At 36.9% G+C, this 27,041-nt stretch overlaps 1 protein-coding gene and 1 long non-coding RNA gene across 2 annotated transcripts in view; one reads left to right on the top strand and one right to left on the bottom strand.

The window, feature by feature from the left end:
* The first annotated feature begins 349 nt into the window (after positions 1 to 349).
* LOC124272219 lies at positions 350 to 3,856 on the top strand. Its single transcript, XR_006897291.1, has 3 exons — positions 350 to 712; positions 1,020 to 1,100; positions 1,168 to 3,856. It is a non-coding gene; the product is annotated as an uncharacterized LOC124272219 (long non-coding RNA).
* Positions 3,857 to 19,850: 15,994 nt separating this feature from the next.
* LOC124271759 (H(+)/Cl(-) exchange transporter 5-like) overlaps positions 19,851 to 27,041 on the bottom strand; it is a 73,184-nt gene continuing 65,993 nt past the window's right edge. The window contains 5 exon segments of the mRNA XM_046706950.1: positions 19,851 to 22,086; positions 23,371 to 23,465; positions 24,315 to 24,433; positions 25,713 to 25,820; positions 26,545 to 26,603. Of these exon segments, the coding sequence (XP_046562906.1) occupies positions 21,996 to 22,086; positions 23,371 to 23,465; positions 24,315 to 24,433; positions 25,713 to 25,820; positions 26,545 to 26,603 (472 nt within the window). The 3' untranslated portion in view covers positions 19,851 to 21,995.

The raw sequence follows: 27,041 nt of genomic DNA, 5'->3' as shown, positions 1-27,041 counted from the left end.
TGCCATATTATAGGTCCAAAGTGTACAAAATGTATTATTCTTTACTAACTCCGATATGACCATGACATGTTAGAGCTTTAAATATTCTAGGTTATACAGGCAGCAGGGGTGGAAATAGCTTTAAAATTGCTAGTGTACTCCGGTACAGTGGCACATGTAAAATCACTTGCCCTGATAAGTTTTCCACTATACCGGCCGTTTTCTTATTGATTTTATAAATAAACAACATTATTAACTTTGGAAAGTCAACTGGACACCGGTACAGCGTGATATACAAATTTGCTTGCCCGACAGAAAATAACACTGGACTCGGACGTCGGGCAATGGGTTATTTCCACCCCTGGGCAGTTAAAAGTCCCATGTAGGCGTCGTATACCAGGCATTTACAGATCCTCAGTAAGCAATATATACCAGTACAACAGGTTTATTGTTAAGATAGAGGTAAGCATGTAAAAGTATATCTTTGTTAGTCTTAAGTAAATGTATCTATAAGAAGTTTATGGTCTGTAGGTTAGCATTATATATACGTGATTATTGATCAGAGGTATATATTGGAGAATATCAGTTCCTAGGTATAATTTATATAAGAAGTTTATGGTGCCTAGGTTCATGTTAGAGAGAATGACTTTATAGGTTGAAGATATGCATGATGTATTAGGGTTACAAGTTCCTAGGTAAAGGTTATATATAAGGTTATACTGCCTAGGTTAGTGTTATATATTTGGATTTATTGGTCCAAGGTATGCATGATATATTAGAGGTTACAAGTTCCTAGGTTAAGTTATATATAAGGTTATAGTGCCTAGGTTAGTGTTATATATTTGGATTTATAGGTCCAAGGTATGCATGATATATTAGAGGTTATAAGTTCCTAGGTAAAGGTTATATATAAGGTTATAGTGCCTAGGTATGCAGGTTAGTGTTATATTTGGATTAGGTCCAAGGTATGCATGATTATGAGTTCCTAGGTAAAGGTTATATTTAAGTGTTATAGTGCCTAGGTTAGTTCCTAGGTAAAGGTTATATATTTGGATTTATAGGTCCAAGGTATGCATGATATATTAGAGGTTATAAGTTCCTAGGTAAAGGTTATATATAAGGTTATAGTGCCTAGGTATGCATGATATATTAGAGGTTATGAGTTCCTAGGTAAAGGTTATATTTAAGGTTATAGTGCCTAGGTTAGTGTTATATATTTGGATTTATAGGTCCAAGGTATGCATGATATATTAGAGGTTATGAGTTCCTAGGTAAAGGTTATATATAAGGTTATACTGCCTAGGTTAGTGTTATATATTTGGATTTATTGGTCCAAGGTATGCATGATATATTAGAGGTTATAAGTTCTTAGTTGAGTGTCATACAATATAAGTTTATAGTTCCTAGGTTAGCATTATAAAGTAGGACTTTATAGGGTGAAGGTATGCATGATAAGTTAGAGGTTTTAAGAATCTAGGTAAATGTTAATTATATAAATTCCTAGATAAACTAAATATTTTAGTGCATGCAGATTTTGTAGCATGGGAAGGTTTTCCAAAGGAGCATTGTTTATCTATCTTAGTATCTAGTCAAGATGGAGTTGTAAGATTATTCGGTGAAAAATGTAGATATTTTGTCAGTATTCAAAGTCATTATCTTGATTGCATCATGAGTTGTGTACCATTTTAGCTCAAATTTTAACTTTTCAGTATTTGTGACATTTTCAACTAGTTACATATTAATGCTTTAGAGTCATGCATGGATAATCATATTTAATGAGCCCATTTTGTTTTGTTGTATTTATTTGATGGATTGGTTGTTGTACCTTGACATATAATGATATATTCACAGGATATAACACAGCCATGTTATACAGGGCTATATACCAGTAGCACACTGTCTGTCAGAGTAAAATTCCAGTGTGTTTATGACAAGGATGTTAAGGCTGTTGTTGGAACAGTCATCAACCTTGTCTAAGACCTGTCACAGACCCACTTGTGTGTATTTTTATCTGAACATTTTATGGTAAAACATCAATTTGGTTTAAAAACTGATCTAATTTAAAATTGAGAAGATGTTCCAGTGAAGAGCTAAGAGCATTGGCTGGAGAATGGAAGGTCTCTGTTCAATGGCCAATCCATTTCTATGGTGAAAGTGTTTGGATATAGCACTAATAACCAACAGGAAATTGTATTGTTTTAAAAAGGGCATTTTGAAAATATATATTTTTGTTACTCTCACCTATATGTAGATTGTAAGACTATGTGACTAATGAGGTCATAATCAGTGACACTGTAGTTCAGATATTAGTTTCTTGTCTCAGCAACCATCTACACCATGTCAAGCAGCTTCTGCCTTTCAAGCATCCGACACCATCAATGCTTGTAGCACATCATTCCCCCTGGATTATTTCATTGGGGTCCTGATCCACAAAGTGTTTGCAACGTTACGACCTGTCGTAACTTTGTAGTTTATCATTGGTTTACGAATGTCGTAGCGATATGAACGTTTTGTGGATCAGGGCCAAGGAGTCGAATAATATAGTTATAACACTGTTTCCTAGCTAGCTAGTTACATAAAGTTCTTTGATTTAAAAGTTGAAGGGAGTCTGATAGCCATGACACAGACAAGCAGACGTCATTGTATCTGGACGAGACAATGACAATGAATTCTGGACTATAAACCACTTGTGTGTGGAAAGTATGAACAGTGAAACTGTCGGATAGGAGAATGAAGCTCCCTTATTCCTGTCAAGACCCTTGATAAAATGAACTTAGGTTGCAGTAGATCTTGCCATTTACCATCACAACGAAAGTCCTGAAAGCTGCTTCAGGTTCACTTTCTGTACTACAACCAGGCAGCAGCAGCAGACATGAAATCTCCCAAGTGAGCAAGCTGCCTATGTTCTGTATTCATTCAGCTGGTGTATGCAAGCAAGAAACTTGTTTGTGTGACACTTCAGAAGTTGAGACATACAATATAGGACAAGTTTTTATGGATAACAACTTCTTTATTTTATGAGTGTGACATTGCACTCACGAAATGAAGAAGTTGTTATCCATAAACACTTGTCCTATATCAAGCAAGAAACATCTTCCCAAGACTTGAATGCCTAAATATCTCTGTATGTCTATATGTTTTCAAAGAGGTTCTTTGCTGGTGAATATTTCTGGGAGTAATTAAAATGGAGAGAACAGGACTTTCACAGAGTCATGTTCAGGAGATATGTGTCCTTGCTTGAAAGATTTCTGTCACTATTCCTTGATCACTGCTGATTTTCTTTCACTACAGTCAAAGAGAAATAATCTTTGAACCCAGAATGTGTTCCTTCATTGACATGCACAGTATACAATCTGTCTGATGACATTAATTCAAACTGATAAGTAATATGTTAGATTGAAAACAAATTCACACTGTTTTAAATGTTATTTACTAAGAAAATAGTTTTTTTCCATAAAAGGACAGGCTATACAGTTGTTGCTTTGATATATATATGCATCTCATTTGTAGTTGTGATAATACTGTAACCCCTAATAATGATCTTGGACCCTACCTCCTAATTGTAAGAAGGGACCAAATAGAAAATATAGGGGTAGGAGTTGTACTGTATTATGGTAATGGGATTTGGTTGCATTCACTCTTTGCCAGACATCGATTTCCTTCTCAGCACCTAGAAGGAATGTCTTGTAGATATGTGTTTGGAATGCATTTATCTTCCTTCTCAGTTCAATACTTACATCATCGATGTCATGTTATGTATATCATTTGGCTGTGAAACAGTGTAAAGGTCATCATTCAGCAGTCCTGAAAGGCTAACAGCAGCGTTTAAAATTCCCGCCTGCTCGACCGTCCGGAACGGTTTATGTTCATCTTGAACGTCAAATTTCAAAAGTAGCCTGTCCAGTGGTCTGGTAGATATATTTACCCCTAACAGTAAATATTTAATAATATCAGACAGGTTCTCTTGTTGTCAGTTTGAGATGTTTACGGGACTATGAAAATTATGTTAAACTACATACGATTGAACAGTTCAAGTTACGATAACCAATTACAACATGTGTAATTTCAGTTTATTGTTGAAAACTTGACAGGCAAGTTTGTATCCAGACTGGTAATTTTTTAAAGTTACCAGTCCGGCTGTTTGGCATGGAATTTTGGGAGTTTTAAACACTGCTAACAGACTAAATTGTCTTGTGACAATTCCCTTCTCCCTCAGGAAACATATGTATAATATGTACTAAGTGTTTCGGTATGCTGAGTGATGTTTCCGTTGGGAAACTAAATTAATTATTTAAAAGAGACAAGCTTTGTTCTGCATATACCAGTCAAACTCAAAAGCTGCTTAACATGCTACAATGTTTAACATTGAACAGTATCGTGTTCTTTTCAGAAGCATTTATTTCCACTATTTTGTATAAACAATGGGCCATCTCCTTTATTTATGTGGTGAAGCTGTGAAGTGAAGGAATTCACCTATAGTAATATAGATTAGATAACGAGGGCCTATCCATGGAAGTTAGTTGTCAGCGGAAGGTAGTGCTTGATGATGACCTTTATGAGAATACTGTGATGTTGTAAGTCTGTTGTTGTTAATACTACTAATAATAATAATTGGCTTGTATAGCGCCTAGTTTCCATCATAGATGCTCAACGGTGCTGCATACATCGTTAATTAATACTGGGCCTCTGGAACCATTATGTGGTATCTGGTCTGCTGCATGTTGAGATTAACCCTTGTTTACCCATGCTCTGATGTTTGCTGTGTGTAGGTGGTCCACTAATATCCTACCTGTATCCAGGTAATATTGTTAGAGTCTGTCAAGCCCTGCTTCAAAAGATGTATGTTTTGCGAAAGAATGGGTCCAAAAATATAACTTCTTTCAACAATAATTTTTTTAGGACATTCAGCTTGTCAACCAAACAATCATTTTTCTGGAATATTTTTTCTAAAAACATCAAGGGTACCCCTAGAATGTTGAGGTGTCTGGCCTTGCAGTTGTGTATGCAGACTAACCTACTCCTGCTCTCATTTGTGCCAAACCAGTATTGGTTGACAGAATTACCTGTTATGGTTTAGTTGAGTGAAAACTCCTCTGTTGGCTAGAGAAGTGTAATTGATCAGTGAAAGGTTGCTGGAATGGTATTCAAAAAGTCAATCTTCTGCAGAAATTCTGCAGATTTGATTCCTTTTATTGTGAAATGTGATTGTTTGCCTGTCCCCATGAACTTTGAGAAAATGTCTGTAAAAATGAGTATCGCTGCTGACAAGTGCCAGAATAATGCTTTAATTGCTGTAAAACTATGTTTGTTTACTGGCTTTTCCATTTTGTTCTCTCTTTAGAGAAAATTTCACAGAAACATAACCAGGTATGTTTGAAGCAAATCCAAAAACATGAAAGTATAATTTCAACCCTTGACCAAGTGTGTTTGAAACAAATCCAAAAACATGAGGTTGAAAGTGAAGCTGCTCACTGATCTGTCTACTTCCTGTACGAACCATGGAGATACCAAACTGGCGGCAACACCATGTAGAGAATTTCCCTTATTTAGTGCCTTTCTCGTGGGTATGTATAGTTGCTGCAAGCTTTGTGTTTTTTGTGTAATGTATATATGTGTTACACTGTTGATATAGAATCTTTACTCTAACTTATGCATAATATCTCTGTATTTGTGTTCCTTATGATCTTTGCATGAAGGTGTACACAGCACTAGAGGAGGATGTGTACATTCCACTCTCACTCTTCTGTATATGCTGTAAGAAGTTCTTGTGATGCTGGGGCGGTGGGGTAGCCTAGTGGTTAAAGCGTTGGCTCGTCACGCCGAAGACCCTGGTTCGAATCCCCACATGGGTACAATGTGTGAAGCCCATTTCTGGTGTCCCCCGCCGTGATGTTGCTGGAATATTGCTAAAAGCGGCATAAAACCAAACTCAGTCAGTCTTATGATGCTTTGAAAACTGACAAGCAAGGGGCATGTAGTAATGCTCTTCGTAACAAGTTAATCTTGCGAGGTAGAGTGATAGTGACCAGATATAGTTCAAATGTCAATGAAACCAAATGGATTTGATAATAGTAACAAATATATCCACTTTCTTCACTGCTGTTTCTTATAAATATATGCAAGAATATACAGACTGTTGTGTAAATTTCAGTCTTATTAGGTGGTGCTCATAAAGTTTATTTGCTCGTCACACCAAAGACCCAGGTTTGGTCTCCACTTATGTGATATTGCTGGAATATTGCTAAAAGCAGCTTAAAACCATCCTCACTCACTCACTCATAAAGTTTACCTACATATTACCGAGGAAGTCGCTAATTGGTGTAGGGCGCTTGACATGGCAGTTATGACAGGGTTTTCAAGCAGTGTGTTTTAAGTAAGAATTACATATATATTTTATAATGAACTGTTCCATAGAACTCTTCCAATTCTGGGACGTTTCATCTACTGTTCTTTCTTCTCCTCGATACTCTCTTCCATTATTCTGCCTCCTTCCTCCATAACCTCTACCTCAAACCGTTTGGAAACACCTTAATGAAACACCCTTGTTCAAAACACTATGACATTGATGATAACAGTTTTATGGCATTCTACTATTCACTAGATGAGCATTTAGTATCCTTATCCAATCAAATCTCTTCACACATAACTTAAACCCAATCACAAATGAAATATAGTGTATTCTGATTTTCATATTAAAATTCTATGTGTGGGATAATCATTATGCAATCCCTGTCTTTCTTTAGTGATATATACCAGCTGTATATGGTATAGTTATCTTGTTGACATCCCTCCTTACTAAATTTCCAGGTATATGTCCCAGGCAGCCTCAATATCCAAGAGTTATTTTTCTCTGTCTCATGTACTTGTATATTTCAAAAACATGACAAAATTTACATCACAAAAAATCAGCATCCCTCTTATGGTCTATCATCCTGTATTTCCGTGATGCTTGCCTCACAACTGAATATGTTTCAAATGAATGGTATAGTTGCCATCATGGCCATTGTCTCCTGACAGTTGGATAATCTTGTGGACATAGGTTTTGCTGGTGATGCTGGATTGTCAGGTTTCATTCCCCATGTTTGAAGCACATTTCTGTACCCCCTGCCATGTTATTGTAGGACTATTGCTTAAACCTTTCTGTCTCCTGCCTTAATTGCTGTAAATCTTAATTAAGAACAATACTGCAAAACATTTGCATTTAGTATCCATGGTCATGATTTCATGTTATGTTTTAGTATGAATAGCTGCGAAATTGCTGATGTTGCTAAAAGCAACATTTAATCACACAGTCTATGTCATGTGGAGCCAAGTGGCAGTAAATCTGATTGTCTTTAGTTTTTCTCTGCATCCCATTGTCTGCTCTGGTTCTGTCTGTCCACTGAAGTTAAAGGAGCCACTGACCTTTGGCTACTGTAGTTTGTTAGCAGAGTTGTGTCCCTTCATCACAACAGGTCATGGCTGGTTATTGACATCAGACAAATATTTCCCCAATAATGATCTTAGGTTTACTAAAACCTTACTATGCATGTTATTTCCATCTTTACAGCACATGTTTTACCTTGGGTTTTCTCACATAAAGTTACGTGTCATGACATGACTCAACTGTGTCGAAAGGCCATTCAATACGGGGGCGATGGGGTAGCCTTGTGGTTACAATGTTTGCTCGTCATGACGAAGACCGTGTTTGATTCCCTACATGGGTACAATGTGTGAAGCCTATTTCTGGTGTCACCCCAGCCGTGATATTGTTGGAATATTGCTAAAAGCGGTGTATACATCCAAACTGGCATAGGAAGTTATCAGCATAGTCATTTTTTCAGAATATATAATTTTCTATTTCTTATATTTCCTGGTTGCAGTAGAACATCTTGACGTTGTAAAGTTATTCTTGGATGTGTGTCTGTTTGTCTTTAAAACACTGTGCCATACAAGTGATAGATGTTTCTAAACTGTGAGTTTGATTCCCCACAAGGGTCCAATGGGTTCTTGTACCTGGTGTCCCCGCCATTAAAAGAAGCAGTATAAAACCAGCTCACTCACTGCTAAGACAGGGTCACTCATTAGGGTTTAAATACATTCTCCTATTTTGTTAAGTTAATTCAGGCGTGTCATCTCATGTATTGACATCAATGGGTTGGGTAGTCCTGTGGTTACGGTGTTTGCTTGTCACTTCACAAACAAGGTTCAATGGTTATCAGGTGTAAAGCTATTCTTGGTGTCATGATATTACTGGAACAGCTAAAAGCAGTGTACAACCTCATTCACTCACACTCCAGTTATAGTATTGTTAATTTATTGTCTTGTTAGCTCTGAGTGTGGCAAAAGGGTTATAACATTCCGACATTTGCACGTGTAAAGAGTTGTTTAATGAGACACAGTGTCATCCATTCTTCATGATGTCACATTACGTCTCTTTAACGTTAGGTTGACTAAATAGATGTAAATTTGTCTTCATTTTCTTTTAAACGACCACTTAGACATGGTTATCTGTTCCTGAAAATATGTAAATGAATGCTGTTATTCCCTTTGCTGAAGGCTCAGGGATAAAAAAAATTCCTTCTTGCAAAACAGACATTCCGTATTCTTCTATTTGCTGTAGCTCACTTGAAGTTTGAATAATTGTAACAAACTTTGGGAAATATAGTTTTTCGTCACAACACACTGTATCAACCTGATAATGTTATAGGTATGGTCTCCCATTTATATCATAGATCTCCCCATTGTATATGTCTGATCTATCATTTATCTCATAGATCTCCTCATATATGTCTGATCTATCATTTATCTCATAGATCTTCCCATGATATATGTCTGATCTATCATTTATCTCATAGATCTTCCCATGATATATGTCTGATCTATCATTTATCTCATAGATCTCCCCATTATATATACCTGATATATCATTTATCTCATAGATCTCCTTGGATTTATGTTTTCTTGCTTCTTGTTTTATTACATTTCACATGTTGTTTTCAAGCATTTCATCATATACTACTCAACAGAAGTGATGCTGTGGCAGTTTTACCATAGAAATATAAGAATTGGGTGGTCCTCAACTTCTTTTGTGTAGTATACAATGCAGGGTCTTGTAGGGGCACTGTCGTGCATTGCTTGCTTGTATGAAGCTTCCAGTTTAGTTTATTGTACACGGTTGTGTGGAGAGTACTTTTTTCAGAAGTGCCAAAAGGTATGACATCAATCACAGATGATTAGTGGTGTAGAAAATAGTGTATAATATTAAAGATGGGGGCCAATGAAAATATGGCGCCGAGTGTATCCAGCAATAGTTTTATGAACTTATGCTATATTGTCATGTTTCCTCAAAACATTTTAAGACCGTTTATGGTTGAAGCAATTATTTGGCCCCCATCTTAAATTCTATTTGGGAGGAAACGTCTTAGATAAAGATCTTGGTAAAATAATTATGTTATATGCAATGTTGGATATTGATGCAAGGGTATCAAACAGATTAGAATGATTTATTTAGGTCTGTCATATCAACTGTTTGTGAATCAAGATATTGTTTTAATCAAGCAAATCAGACTCAGGAGTGTCAATCGCTATTTTCAAAATCTGAAAATGAATCTTGAACTGTTCTCATGGAATGAGCATCCAGTTTGGACTCTGTGGGTTCATTGAGGATTATCAAAATAACATGATATTCAAATCACGTCACAAGAGAGTGGAAGTAATCTTTTGGGTGGAAAATTAATGGCATATTATTGAATGCTTCATTCAAACTTTACAGACAAATATTTACAATTTTATGATTTGAATGCACGGAGGTTATGCAACCAGAAGAGAAAACTCATATTCCTAGATGATGGTAAGAAAAACAGACAAACTGGCATATTAACAGTGAAATGGGGTATCGACATCCAGATGTGTCCAGTGACACAGGTGCTGCAGTCTCAGACTAACTCTCCAGTGTTTAATAGAAAAAACGCACACAATTATTTTCATTAGAACTTCCTATGCCTACTAGTGTTCCAGTTGATTTACCATGAATAAATGCTTTTGTTATCATGTCCAGGAATCATGGAATGACCAAACTCCAGAAATTACCTGGTGTATTATTATGTTTTTTAGAAATAGATGTATTATTTTCTTTCCCGGAACTGCTTATACTGGTGGCTTTACAACTAGGTTACTATTGCACTTGATGCTGTCTGCTGCACCGACTATACACATCTCTTGTACAATAAGATTGTAAATAGAGATAATTAAATGAGTCATTGTTTTCTCTGTGTGTCATGTTTTCATTCACAAACATCATGTCTACAGGATCTCCATCCTTGTGAGTGAGTGAGTTTAGTTTTACGCCGCACATGAGCATCGATCTGTGCAATTGGGAACCGATGACATGTGTCAACCAAGTCAGCGAGCCTGACCACCCGATCCTGTTAGTCGCCTCATACGACGAGCATGGGTTACTGAAGGTTCATTCTAACCTGAACCTTCACAGGTTCCATCCTGGGGCAGCCTAGTTGTTAAGTGTTTGCTCATCATGTCGACAGAATGGGTTTGATTCCCCACATGGATACTATGAGTGAAGCTTGTGTTTGTCTTTGCACGGAGGTGACTGTAACTTCTGAACAAGAAAAAAACACAGGCATAGCCCAGAGATCGCTTTGTGGATCGGGGTCCCGAACTTAATTACCACCAAGACCTCTTCAACTTGCAGTGGTGGTGGGGTAGCCTAATGGTAAACGCCTACGCTTGTCCCACTGAGGACCTGGGTTCACCACGTGGGTACATATTCTGGTGTGTCCCGCCATGATATTGCTGGAATATTGCTAAAAGTGGCGTAAAAACATACTCACTCACTCACTTGCACTTGATGGCAACGACATTTCACATCACCGTCTTCCCAGTGTCACGATTCAATGCAAACCGAATTCCTGCTAGTGCAACAAAAAAAACAACTAAATGTGACTTTAAATATGTTTTATCTCTTCGACATCAACTGTGTACTTCATTGAAGTATGTATTTTACGAACAAAGTAACAATGCTATTGTCATTCGTAAACCTGTACACGTATAACCACAACACAGATATACAGGAATGATGATAGTACTAATTACAAACACAGACCACGTCCTCTTCACATCAGTTAAGCAGCAAGTTTATACACAGACTCCCATGAATTCAGACGAAATTATGTTCTTTTATTTCGTGTATACTGTATTTCATCATAAGCCCATAGGGCATTTAGTAAATTGACAAAGGGGGTCGTATTGAATGCATATACAAGTTAAATCTGTTTTCTGAGATCAAGCAGTAGTAAACAAACTTCAAACATCGATGAAGCTAAACCTTTTGACAGCTGCTATAGACTGTTAGCAAAATCCTCATTCTTTGTAGACATGCTTATAATGATTATTTACACAATCCTTGAAGCTGGTTAGGGGGCACTTTTGAGCACAGCGTTAATACAGTAAAAACGGTAAGCCAACAATTTGCATTTTCAAAAGAAAAATATGTTTCTTGAATTACAAATCAACCATAACAATATTACATGCTGCATCATCAGGCCTTGAAAGCAAAAGGTCTAAGCTGTGTCCAAAAAGATAAAAACGTGGTTTATCTGTCCAATTTGCACACCACAACAATAACTTCGAGCCCGTCCAGTCCACACATTAACATCAGTCTGAGGCTGTCATGAGACAATCAAGCACTCAAAACACACTGACAAAGGCGCATGTTGTTTTTCATACTGCTTGGTTGTCTGACAATAGACACGTGTAGTTATAGGTGTGTCAACTGTTCCAGTTTCGTCAAAATGTCAATAAAATCTACCAAACCAGAAAACACCTTGGCTTGGCCAGACCTTATATGTAAAGACGTAAGCATCCATGATTTTATGGCTGTACATTATCTTCAGACCTGCTAAACACATTGTGGCACATAGTATCATGTGGCATCCAAATGGTAATCTGGGTCACGTTTTACAAAGCTATCGTAGTGCCATGACTGTCGTAACTCCTATACTGTAACATAGACTTACGATAGTCGTAGCGCAACGTTAACTTTCTCAAACGGGGCTCATTACAACGTTTTATACACATAGACTTATCGATAGCACTTTCTCGACGGGGCTCATTACAATCTATGTTACAGTATAGAAGGTTATGACAGTATAGAAGTTTCGACAGTCGTACCGCTACGATAACATTGTGAAACGGGGCCCTGTTCCATCAAGATAGCATCAAATTTCTGCTTAACTAGGATGTACAAAAACAAGATTTCTATCCCCCTCAATGAACCAACACGTATTGACAGACCAATTTCTCACTTCTATTTGCTTTCATTAGCCCTGGTTAACGGAGAAAGGTGTTTATGATCTTGCAACGAACAACCACTTCTCGTTTGTGAAACTGTGGGAATGAGTGAGTGAGTTGGGTTTTACACTGCTTTTTGCAATATTCCAGCATTATCACAGCTTCAGATACCAGAAATGGGCTTCACACAATGTACCCATGTGGGGAATCGAACCCTGGCCTTTGTGAATGTAAAGTGAATGCTTTAACCACTGGGCTACCCCACTGCCCTCCTAGGGAATGAGACCAGGGAGAGATATACAGGTGGGACAAGCGCTGTGCTCTGATATCCTTGTCTTAGTTGTAAAGATTATTTAACACTATACAGCAATCTTTTTACAATACAAGTTAAACTGAAACACACAAAGTTTTTCACTGGTACCAACACATTAAATGCTGCTTTGGAAATAGACATCTTTGATCTGAGACTATTCAAACAGTTTCTAGAAAAAAAAAATGTAGCCAGTGTAACAGTGTATCTCAATTGTGACTTTGAGTTTGGTTTTATGCCGCTTTTAGCAATATTCCAGCAATATCACGGCGGGGGACACCAGAAATGGGCTTCACACATTGTGCCCATGTGGGGAATTGAACCCGGGTCTTCGTCGTGACGAGTGAACGCTTCAACCACTAGGCTACCCCACCGACCCAACTCAGTTGTGAAATGATATACCGCAGGTGAACAAAGAGATATTGACAAAACATAATTTGGGCAATTATAGGATTCAGACCCAAGACTCTGGCAGACATAATGGACATAACTCTACACAGCAAAATTATGGTGTATTAGACAACTGGGCCACCTGTGCATCAAGCTGATATTGAATAGCTTTTTTACCACAGCTACCCATATAAGGTATTGAGTTTAAATGTTTGTTTGTTGTTTAGGCCAGACCAATCTTACCGCCTGTCGTATTTTTCATGAATAAGAAAAAAAAAAGAATTAATTTTCCCTGCACAAAAATAGAATCCTAATGTTTTTATTGGCCAAAAATGTAAACATACAAGAAATTTTGTTTTTAGACTTTTGAACATGTACACTTCATAAATTTCCTAAAGTAACATACTTTGAATATTTAGAAGAAATATTACTTTGGTGATTTTTTTTTTTTTCCCCTCCTGCCTTTTGGTTTTCTGAGGACAAAAATCTGTAAAACAAGAAATAAAATTGGTCTGGCCTTAATTGGTCACCCAAATCAGCAATATTCCAGTTATATTGTGGTACTGTAGCAATTGCTGTGGCTTGACCAGACAGTCCAATGATTGATATTATAAACAACCCTTACTGTCACAAAAGAAAACAGTACTAGACTCAAAGTAAAAAGAAACGACAGCAAGATAGATTCTCACACATAAATAATAGGATATCACAGTAAAATTGACATATTACCAGTCAATGCTGTACAGCTGACAGATACTAAGCATGTGTAGCATTCTAGAACAAGAAACAGGAATATATCCGGTCAGTGATGAATATGTCAGCACTCTGCTCTGATATGGACTTCAATACAATGGTCATCAGCTGAGAGCCTTCACGTCTATATCACCAGCATTCGTAACTACTCGTCCCTTTCCGTAACCTGAAAGAAGACTCGTACCCCTCTCGTAGCCATTTTATTGAAAGTGTCTCTGAGCGCAAAAGAGCAGAGATAAAGAATTAGTCTAGTTGCCAAACTATTTTCAAGGTCATGTAACTGTAGTTTACTTGGAAAACAAACATGGCATCCACGCCAAGGAAATATTTCCGCGAACAGTGAATACTTTCCTACACCATAATGTTAATATATCCTGGTCATAAAAATTCAGGAAACCCAGGAGGACTATGTAATAATTAAAATATTCTTGAAGTGTCTGGGAAAAAATTATGCAAGCCGAAATGAAAATTATTTCAACAAACTATTTTGACCCAATTTTTTCTCTACATACGCGCATTCTGATTGGCTGGGGGAATATTTCTCCCGGACATGGCTACAGGAGGGATACGAGTCTTCTTTCAGGTTACAGAAAAGGACGAGTAGTTACGAATGTATCACCAGCACAGAGGGGAGATAACTTGTGAATGATGGCTTTAAGCAGGGATGTAGAACTTTTTGATCATGTATCAACCAATTGTAGCAACTTAAATATACATCAAGCACATTACTGGAATAAGTCTTGTAACATTCACTGTTCATAAATGCTGTGAAAGAGTATTATCTAGGATTTGGATTGGAAAATAGACTGACTAGTGCTACTCAATATTCCAAATATATTCGTATACAGATTCTGTCAATATTAAAACATCTTAAGGCCAATAGAATGGATTAAAGACATTTAACTGCCATGATTCATTACCATTTACAAATTAAATAAATTGAGCACAAACTGATGCATTAGAATGGAATTGATTAAACACACAGAGTGTATAACACAGTTTATAACACAGCACAGCAGACATTCAATGAAGTGCAAACACACAAATAAATATCCCATGGTACACGAATCTATCTAGGTTCCAAAAATTAATTCAGGGACATTTGGAGAATACATGATATTTTGTTCACAAATGGCATTTACCGGGTATTTAAAGTTTGTATTTTCCTAATTTCAGGGCTATTTCAACGTTAAGGAATATTAAGAATTATCTTACGCTTTATTGGTTAAGTCATCATTGAAATACACATCACCTCAATTAAACTATAACATTTGTTACAGCTGTAAACATGAAGCTGGAAATTTGTAATTACATCTGAGAATATTTCCTAATATTTGTTCTCCAGCCTTTGAACAGGCCTAGATAAATCCCTACATGGAGTCTGACCGTATACAGAAGAACAAGTTTGTCATAAACAGCTATACAGGGGCCGTAATCCTTTTCATCTCAAGGGTAGCATTTTCATAAATTGTCGCTAACCCCTGATCCAGTCGTGCGGTTCTTGTGATCTAGAATTACCTGCCCTTGATTTTCATCAGCCAATTTGATTTGCTAGTATACTAAGTCTAATGAACCAATCAAAATGCAAATCAATGGAGCGTTGGTGATATCAAAAACATGGTTGTCCCATTGATTACAACAGAGTTTGCGAGAAATTCAAAGACACGAAAAAGAAGGCCTAAAAATATTTGTAATGGAAAGCTTGTCTCTTAAAAAAGGTGGATGCTTTTGTTCATAGGCAAAACATGTTACCTCCCTTACCTATTTCCTCATTTCAACATTTGATCGGTTGGTAAAATGCTAAAGAAACAAAGGATGGGTAATTTGAGATCCAAAGAAAGGGAAAGGATCAAGGATTAGTGTAGGTTTACTGAAAGTGAATCCTGGAAACACCAGGATGAGGGTCCAAGGCAGACACGTAGATGCTGAAGCAAAATTCAGATGCATGGCTCCATCCTGTTTTGCGGTAGAGTGTGGGCCACGTTTCATTGGGTTGCAGAAAAAGAAGCTTGTTTGAGATCAAGCCTGGGAGACACACAGAACTCATAACCAATAAATACGATACCATATACATAGACAATGTGTCATCTGTACAATATTTGTTACATTTAGAGAACATGCATCAAGTATCCATGGCAACCATGTCAATTACTAATATGCTCTTTGGAACAAGTGCAATTCAACACATACCTGTACACTAACATAGCTAAGCAAGGTCGCATGAGATATATATTATTTTATGTTTGATTATCAGGTGCTAATAAATTGATATTCTTGTGTGAACGTGTATTTGTGTGTGTGTGTGTGTGTGTGTGTGTGTGTGTGTGTGTGTATGTGCAAGTTTGAGAGTAGATGAGGTATGAGTGCTTTGGCCAAGGATTTATCAAAGACTTTGGGAAAAAAATTGTTACATTATTTAAAACTGGTAGATTTTATAGTTATTAGTTTGCCAAACTAAATGTGTGAGTGAGTTAAGATTTCCCAAACTAAGAGGTATTTAATTACTAATTTAAAATGGCACTGAAGCCAATAATTAAATCATTTATTCGTGGTCCTGCCAACAGTGACTTCTACAAAGCCATAACACCAGTTACAACTATCATGTCAATTTCAAATTCTTAATTCTGATTCGCAATTCTTTAATTACATCTTTGTGCAAATTAGGAGCTGAACTATAGGTCTTTGAGCAGGTTTAGATAAATCCCTGATTGCTTTTTTGCTGGAAAAAGTTACAACAGTCTATTTTATCAATTGTCTTGTGAATAACCGAGTAACATAACATTTGAGAGAAACATATATCTGACACAAAATTACCACCAGTTATCTCCCCTCCTAGTTTATCATATTATTTCAAATAACATACTTTCATTTTCATACACTTAGTGATTATATACAGATAAAAATTTAGTTTAACTACTCAATTTCTGGTAATAGAACAAATCTTTTCTAGTTTAGGTACTTCCATTTGGGGTTTCTTCTGATATGAACGGTGAATCTGTTCACATAAAATCACCAAAAACAAACTTCTACCACATGAAAACATGAAGTAAGTGTCCAAGCCATAAACAAACAATGTGGGAATAATCTAACCTAGTTAATATATCAACATATTCACCCCTCAGGTTTAGTTAATATATCAACATATTCACCCATTCAGGTTTAGTTAATATATTAACATATTCACCCATTCAGGTTTAGTTCATATTCACCCATTCAGGTTTAGTTCATATATCAACATATTCACCCATTCAGGTTTAGTTAATATATCAACATATTCACCCCTCAGGTTTAGTTAATATATCAACATATTCACCCATTCAGGTTTAGTTAGTATATCAACATATTCACCCATTCAGGTTTAGTTAGTATATCAACATATTCACCCATTCAGGTTTAGTTAGTATATCAACATATTCACCCCTTCAGGTTTAGTTCATATATCAACATATTCACCCATTCAGGTTTAGTTAATATATCAACATATTCACCCATTGAGGTTTAGTTAATACATTAACATATTCACCCATTCAGGTTTAGTTCATATTCACCCATTCAGGTTTAGTTCATATATCAACATATTCACCCCTCAGGTTTAGTTAATATATCAACATATTCACCCATTCAGGTTTAGTTAATATATCAACATATTCACCCATTGAGGTTTAGTTAATATATTAACATATTCACCCATTCAGGTTTAGTTCATATTCACCCATTCAGGTTTAGTTCATATATCAACATATTCACCCATTCAGGTTTAGTTAATATATCAACATATTCACCCATTCAGGTTTAGTTCATATATTAACATATTCACCCATTCAGGTTTAGTTCATATTCACCCATTCAGGTTTAGTTCATATATCAACATATTCACCCAATCAGGTTTAGTTAATATATCAACATATTCACCCCTCAGGTTTAGTTAGTATATCAACATATTCACCCATTCAGGTTTAGTTAGTATATCAACATATTCACCCATTCAGGTTTAGTTAGTATATCAACATATTCACCCATTCAGGTTTAGTTAGTATATCAACATATTCACCCCTTCAGGTTTAGTTAATATATCAACATATTCACCCCTTCAGGTTTAGTTTATATATCAACATATTCACCCCTTCAGGTTTAGTTAATATATCAACATATTCACCCATTCAGGTTTAGTTAATATATCAACATATTCACCCCTCAGGTTTAGTTAATATATCAACATATTCACCCATTCAGGTTTAGTTAGTATATCAACATATTCACGCATTCAGGTTTAGTTAGTATATCAACATATTCACCCATTCAGGTTTAGTTCATATATCAACATATTCACCCCTCAGGTTTAGTTAATATATCAACATATTCACCCCTTCAGGTTTAGTTAATATATCAACATATTCACCCCTTCAGGTTTAGTTAACATATCAACATATTCACCCCTTCAGGTTTAGTTAATATATCAACATATTCACCCCTTCAGGTTTAGTTAGTATATCAACATATTCACCCCTCAGGTTTATTTAATATATCAACATATTCACCCATTCAGGTTTAGTTAGTATATCAACATATTCACCCATTCAGGTTTAGTTAGTATATCAACATATTCACCCATTCAGGTTTAGTTAGTATATCAACATATTCACCCCTTCAGGTTTAGTTCATATATCAACATATTCACCCATTCAGGTTTAGTTAATATATCAACATATTCACCCATTGAGGTTTAGTTAATACATTAACATATTCACCCATTCAGGTTTAGTTCATATTCACCCATTCAGGTTTAGTTCATATATCAACATATTCACCCCTCAGGTTTAGTTAATATATCAACATATTCACCCATTCAGGTTTAGTTAATATATCAACATATTCACCCATTGAGGTTTAGTTAATATATTAACATATTCACCCATTCAGGTTTAGTTCATATTCACCCATTCAGGTTTAGTTCATATATCAACATATTCACCCATTCAGGTTTAGTTAATATATCAACATATTCACCCATTCAGGTTTAGTTCATATATTAACATATTCACCCATTCAGGTTTAGTTCATATTCACCCATTCAGGTTTAGTTCATATATCAACATATTCACCCAATCAGGTTTAGTTAATATATCAACATATTCACCCCTCAGGTTTAGTTAGTATATCAACATATTCACCCATTCAGGTTTAGTTAGTATATCAACATATTCACCCATTCAGGTTTAGTTAGTATATCAACATATTCACCCATTCAGGTTTAGTTAGTATATCAACATATTCACCCCTTCAGGTTTAGTTAATATATCAACATATTCACCCCTTCAGGTTTAGTTTATATATCAACATATTCACCCCTTCAGGTTTAGTTAATATATCAACATATTCACCCATTCAGGTTTAGTTAATATATCAACATATTCACCCCTCAGGTTTAGTTAATATATCAACATATTCACCCATTCAGGTTTAGTTAGTATATCAACATATTCACGCATTCAGGTTTAGTTAGTATATCAACATATTCACCCATTCAGGTTTAGTTCATATATCAACATATTCACCCCTCAGGTTTAGTTAATATATCAACATATTCACCCCTTCAGGTTTAGTTAATATATCAACATATTCACCCCTTCAGGTTTAGTTAACATATCAACATATTCACCCCTTCAGGTTTAGTTAATATATCAACATATTCACCCCTTCAGGTTTAGTTAATATATCAACATATTCACCCCTTCAGGTTTAGTTAGTATATCAACATATTCACCCATTCAGGTGTGGTATCCGAGAAACACATACCGGGATGACAATGACACTAGTACAATCCTAGTTGTAAATATGTATATATATGTTCAAAACACAACAACATGTAATACTGAATATTAACATCATGGTACATTATTCACAGTGAATATGTGTCGTATTCACCTAGCCAGGTGTACAGTAATACTCAGTGATCAACACTGTTACATCCTGCCTGGAGAATTTTGGATGTTCACAGAAAGAAAATGTGCACTGAAAATTGCAAAATAACTATGTTATAAATCTCCATTAAACAACAAACCCTGAAGAAACTAATACCGTATTTCATCTTTCTTGCCTTAGTGTGGATACGTAGTTGAAAATGTCTGAGTATTAACAAGATCTGAGTGTGTTTATTTTGATATACATTCATGAATAGTGATATCGTATATCGCCATTGATAAAGCGAAAACATGTATGAGGCAGTATCCCTGTATAAACCTTCAAAATCAATTCTAACTTACCGGTAGAAAATAGGGGTGAAACGGTATACCATGGTATCAGTAAAACCGCGGTATTTTGCCTTCGGTTCGGTATACCGTGATGCAATCCCAGAAATCGGTATTTTCGGTTTTCGTACCATCATTTTATTAACCTTTTTAAACCTTTTCTAAAATGTCTAGAGATGGAATCATTTTGTCAAAAATTAATCTATGCTGGAATAGAAACATTCACTTTTAAACAAAGATATTAACAGACTGATCTGCCACGCTGATGCCTGAGAAACAATTCAGAACTCAGCAATATTCAAGCTATAGGACGGCGGTCTGAAATGGACCAAACAATCCAGTGCTTGACATCATGAGCATCTACACAACTGTGATACGATGACATATGTCAACCAAATCGGCAAGTCTGGGAAATGCTTTTACCTTTATCCAAACCCGAAGAACACTTCTTTAAGTGGCATATAGAAGCTGGTATGATGAAGAGGAACACTTTTTATGGATAGACAATTTCTTGACTGCAATAGATGCAATATCTCGGTATAGATCCTAACACTGTTATGCTTGATCTATTGCAAAAAAGAACTTGTCTATCCATAAAAAGAGTTCCTCCTGAAACACTGTCTACAAACCTGAATGAGCTAACTTTGATAATGTTCAGTGACAGGCAGTGCAGCTTTGATCAACTGATGATACATGTGCTGACATCATAAATGAAATCATTGTTAGCAAAATAAAAAGATTATCCTTTCACGACAGTTGCAACAAACCCCAATCCTTGGGAAAGTATTTGGTCTCTACATGGCTGTGCTCATAGCCTATCTCACGGTGGCTTCATGGTTGTTAATGCCTCGAAATACATATCTGGAGAATAAGATACCGAAGATTCATTGTTAATAGATTAAGAACAAACTGGCTAGATATTAAACAATCAACACTACAACATCACTCACATCATCCATTAGCACTGACATATATATAAACATGGTTCAGGGAATTTCAGAATTCATTCAATAAATTCATCAATTTGGGTTTGATACAAGCCTCCAGTCATATACAAACAAAATCAGCTAAATTTGAACAACTACCATTAAGGAACAACAGTCATAAGAGATTATTCGTTTTCCATGGCAGACCAGACATCAATGGTCATCAATATCATCCATAAACTCAGTACACTCTGTCATTTGTGATGACTTCCAACAAAAGTTTAACCCAATGGTTTTGCTTGAGATCCTTCTTCAATCAGGTTTGATGTGAAGCAGACAGCTTCTTGGTGAGCAGACGACTTCCTGTTGAGCAGACAACTGCCTGTTCTGTACTTCCTGAAGAGCCTTATTAGGAATGTCAACCACCTTGATGTGAATCCTTTGCAGTGTGGACAAATATTCCTCAATCAGAAGCAGACCATGACTTTCCTCATCAGAAAATACTTTCTCTCCTCAGGATACCACATTCCTATTTTCCTGTCGACTGTAAACTATAACACCAAACACACTCTAGAAAACAGCATACATACATATCACATGTACACTCGGAAATCTTTGAAGAAAATGTACATCCGATATCCTGTGAAAATGCAATAGGAACTCCAACCATGCATCTGAGCATTAAGCAACAGAATATAGTTGTTTAACGGACTTGGCAACACATGCAGCATCCTGCAAGCATGACTTAATATGCAACGTTTGCCACAAGAGTAGCCCTTGACAAAACTCAGGATTATTTCAATGTAAATTATGACTTGGCTTTGCAAACAATAATGATGAAGATCTCACCCACATTTTGTTAGCACTTAAAGCGATGAACATTTTCGCATCAGCAATGTGACACGTCTTGTGATGTTGACAAGTGAATCAGATCTGACTTCCATTGAAAATTCCTCCTTGTTTCATCATAAAGGGCACAATTTCTGAGGGGTTATGGTCACATCATCTTGTTATTTGAAACATGCAACACACAGCCACTTGTAGGTGTCTGAGAACTCATTCATAGGTTGATATGATGAAGGGGAGACAACTCTGTCTGGCTTAATTGAAGAGAATAGATTCTGGGTCCTGATTCTCCAGCTGTGCGATATGACGAAGCACATCCTTCTTAGTTATTATTCCCAATAAACGACTGCAAGAAAAAACAAATTATTATCACCTTAAAACAAATGTTTGCATACATGGCAAGGTGACTGAGCAAATGCTATCAATCATTTCACACAAATCAAGGATTCTGTTTCTAAATTTGTCCTTGTCTAAACATGTTTTAGTACCTAAATACTAGAGTACTAGAGTATTGTGTCTTATCAGGCACTACTTCTACAAGGGAGATAACTCATTTTTCACAACACCCACAAGATTCTGTGGAGATTGAGATAGGCAACATACTGAACATTCTCATTACCCAAAAAGACGCTTTACAAATGGGGTAGAATGGTGTGGGGCAATAACCAGAGCTCCAGATAAGATTTAGCTCATGTGGGTACTGTATCCACTGTATTTTTATGGAGTGGGTATTATGAATGTTGAGTGGGTATTTCATTTTCCGTTACCCATTGTTTAAAATATGTGCATATTTCAGTCATTTTACTCACCTAAGTATTACGTCCATGAGTAAGTTTACTTAGCAGGTATGTTCTGCCTTATGTCATACCTAATCAAAACCAACTTAAATATAATGGAAATGATTTCATAAAAAATCACTCATCCTATACTGACAGTACAACACTTGTCCTATAGTAACAGTACAACTTGATAGTAATCGATGTCTTTTTCATTACGCAAGCGATTTTTATAAATATATTTCATACGCATTTGTTTTAAACTTTTTGCGTATTTAACATTTTAAATGCGTAATTGGTACGCAACAATTATTTTTCAATGCATAACTGGATGTTTTCTATGCGTATTTTACCCGGATACGCAGTCTTATCTGGGCCTCTGAATAACTGCTATATTCCACTGGTATACAGCCTAGATCTGCATGGTGAATACATGAATGTTGATATATGCTGAGTCAACAGATTCCAGCAATATTCGAGTGAGTGAGTGAGTGAGTGAGTGAGTGAGTGAGTGAGTGAGTGAGTGAGAGAGTGATTATGGTTTTACACTGCTTTTAGCAATATTCCAGCAACATCACGACAGGGGATACCAGATATGGACTTCACACATTGTATCTATGTGAGGAATCGAACCTGGGTCTTCTGCGATGCGAGCCAATGCTTTAATCACTAAGCTACCTCACCGCCCCACAATATTCCCGGAATATTCAAGCAATATTTCACTCAAATTCAACCTATATTACAGCAATAGTCCAGGACATTTCAGCAATATGCCAGCAATCTGATGTGATAAGCACAACAATATGCAAAAGAAATTATTGTTACAAAGGTAAATATGAATTAAATAATCCTACCCATTATGTGTAACGAGTGTTTGACGGAGACCCAGCTTCCGGAACATCTCGACAACCGTCTCCATCGGAGTCTGGTCTGTAATTGTCACTGGAGCCTGAAGGAGGAAATTACATCAAATGACTTCTTTGAAAAAGAAAACTCAAAATGCAAAATCAAACACTAATTATCATCGTTAACTATTCTAAGAATACTACCTCTACTACAGAGCCATTAATCCTGTACTTGTCATCGTGCAATATAAATCACAATTTCATCAGTGTCCCCTTCACTATTCATTATAAGTTGTGCAACTTATCATCTTGCTACAGAGGATTTTTGCATGATCAGTATATCATTTTGCAAACACCACGTCAACGGATCACATTTTCAGTGGAATCAACCAGACTGTGGTCACCATGGCTACGGCCGCATCTTGTAATACTGTGAGCCACAAGGGGTATGACCCCACATGCTACATGAACTTTGTCAGTTTTGTCAATGTACGCATATATAGGGGATACAAAACGACCTCCTGTGTAATACCATTTTTATTAAACGAGGTAATGATTTGTTATGAAAAACAAGTGAAAGCGAGTTTAATACTAAATCTTTCATGAGTTAATTAAAAATGGTATTTCACAGAAGTGAGTTTAGTATTCTGTTCATTACTCTCTAACATAAATTGATAGAAACTGCCTACAGTGTGATGATGACTCTCAGCTTTCCGCGAATCAAGCAAGGTCTACATTGTGACAGAGGCATTAGCATTGTGACGTCATAACTGGAAACCATTATGACGTCATACATCTAGCGCTACTACACTAATGTAATATTGCTGTAAAAATATTACACTCCAGTATCTTCCATGGGCGAGTAATAAAAACAAATAACATTCCCTCCCTGCCAAATCAGTTTCAGAAATAGCCATGAAAAGGAAAAAATATTTCAACGTGGATGTTTTTACCATGTCCAGTATTTTCCTCAGTTTTAGTGGTGCAGGGCCATGAGGGTTGGCAGGTACATGGCCGGTGAAGTACACCATGGAGTTACTGACGACGCCTTCTGTGTTCTTCCTGGCGTTAGCTGAAATACCACAACAAGTCTAACTATGAATAATACAAATAATACTACATGCTAAATAGTTTACCGTCTTGACTCTGTAACTGATAAATCTGGATCATACCCAAGTGTGTAATATATATACTCAGACATGACACAAAACTACTACAGTTTTGTAGGCCAAGCTAAAAACACCAATAAACCAATGAGACCCATCTTATTGAGAACAGAAAAGGCAGATTGACAGCAACATTCAAGCGATGTCATAATGACCTGTAAGCAATATCTGCATCAGACAATGACCTGTTTTATATCCCTCCATCAGGAGGCAGGCAGGAACACAACAAGTACCATCTCTTACTGTTCTTTACCATGAAGCATCCAAAGGACTGAACCACTAAAGATCTGCTATAGCCACCGGACTAGGGAGGTGGAAATCTACTATATCCACTAGACTAGGGAGGTGGAAATCAGCTATATCCCCTAGATTAGAGAGGTGAAATTCTGCTATATCCACTAGACTTGGGAGGTGAAAATCTGCTATATCCACTAGACTAGGGAGGTGAAAACCTGCTATATCCCCTAGACTGGGAGGGGGAAATCTGCTATATCCCCTAGACTAGGGAGGTGAAAACCTGCTATATCCACTAGACTAGGGAGGGGGAAATCTGCTATATCCACTAGACTAGGGAGGTGGAAACCTGCTATATCCAGTGGCCTAGGGAGGTGGAAATCTGCTATATCCACTAGACTAGGGAGGTGGAAACCTGCTATATCCAGTGGCCTAGGGAGGTGGAAACCTGCTATATCCACTAGACTAGGGAGGTGGAAATCTGCTATATCCAGTGGACTAGGGAGGTGAAAATCTGCTATATCCACTAGACTAGGGAGGTGAAAACCTGCTATATCCACTAGACTAGGGAGGTGGAAATCTGCTATATCCACTAGACTAGGGAGGTGAAAACCTGCTATATCCACTAGACTAGGGAGGTGAAAACCTGCTATATCCACTAGACTTGGGAGGTGGAAATCTGCTATATCAACTAGACTTGGGAGGTGAAAATCTGATCTATCCACTAGACCTTGGAGGTGAAAATCTGATCTATCCACTAGACCTTGGAGGTGAAAATCTGATCTATCCACTAGACCTTGGAGGTGAAAATCTGATCTATCCACTAGACCTTGGAGGTGAAAATCTGATCTATCCACAAGACTTGGGAGGTGTGAGGTTGAGCAAAACTGCTTTTAAAGCTACGTCCCTACAGTGTACCAAACACATCGGACAGTTTTACTTCAGACTTACTGATGGCCAGGTTGAGATCTCGACGTAGTACGAAGCCGACCAGGTACTGTGACTCCCTGGACACAACCACGGGGAAACCATAGTGTTCTGTATTCCGCAATACATGCTCTGCAAAATATATACATATATTACAAAACGTGGATCCTATCTGTTCCTATTGTAGTGAATCAGCAGATGTGTAATAGTCTGAAAACCCGAACCTATTATTTATGGTATCCTGGCAATATATTAGCAGGCATATTCGTTAACTGGGTGAGCTATCATACTTCTCATTTAGAGCATCATAATACTTCTCATTTAGTTGTCATCAAAATATCATCATCATCATCACCACCATCATCACCATCACCATCACCACCACCACCACCACCATCATCATCATCATCACCAACATCATCATCACCACCACCACCATCATCATCACCACCACCATCACCACCACCACCATCATCATCACCACCACCACCACCATCATCATCACCACCACCACCACCACCATCACCACCACCACCACCACCATCATCATCATCACCACCACCACCACCATCATCATCACCACCACCACCACCATCATCATCATCATCATCACCACCACCACCACCACCATCATCATCACCACCACCACCACCACCACCATCATCATCACCACCACCACCATCATCACCACCACCACCACCATCACCATCATCATCATCATCATCACCAACCACCACCACCACCATCATCATCATCACCCAGTTACAGTAGTTCATGATTTCAATATGTGGAGGGGTGGGTTGGGGTGGACATACCCTCATCTACACAATGTGGGAAATTAAAGAACACAACTCACCAACTTCATCCACCGTCATTGTGTCTTGTGTAATGGCGCACATCGGGGGATCATTCCTTCTGCAAGAATGGTAAAACATAAATACACATGGTAGTGATACATATCTGTTTAGGTAGGAATTGGACATGTCGGATTGAGAGTAAGTACCAGATATATATGCTTACAAATATATATGCTTACAGGAACTTGGAGATGTTGTTTGAGAACATATAATGTCACTAATTTCACTCTAATATTGTTACCCAGTCTTACCAAGCATAAAACTGACCAAACAAGAATAATCTCCAAATTAATTTCTAAATTCATGGAAGAATACTTCTCAGAGTGGATCATGAACATACTTTGGCATTATAAATAAAAACATATTTGAAAGATCGAAATAACATTCAGATTCATGATGGCGATTCCTAAAGCTGCTTGAGCACAGAACAATGACACAATGCAACACTGTCTAGAACAATTGAATGAGTGTTCCATTGTTCTTGATATCACAAACA

The sequence above is a fragment of the Haliotis rubra genome, unplaced genomic scaffold (genome assembly GCF_003918875.1).
Source record: "Haliotis rubra isolate DU_JTF1 unplaced genomic scaffold, ASM391887v1 Scf1, whole genome shotgun sequence".
In the NCBI taxonomy this organism is placed as follows: Eukaryota; Metazoa; Mollusca; class Gastropoda; order Lepetellida; family Haliotidae; genus Haliotis; species Haliotis rubra.
This window is presented reverse-complemented; position numbering and strand designations above follow the sequence as displayed.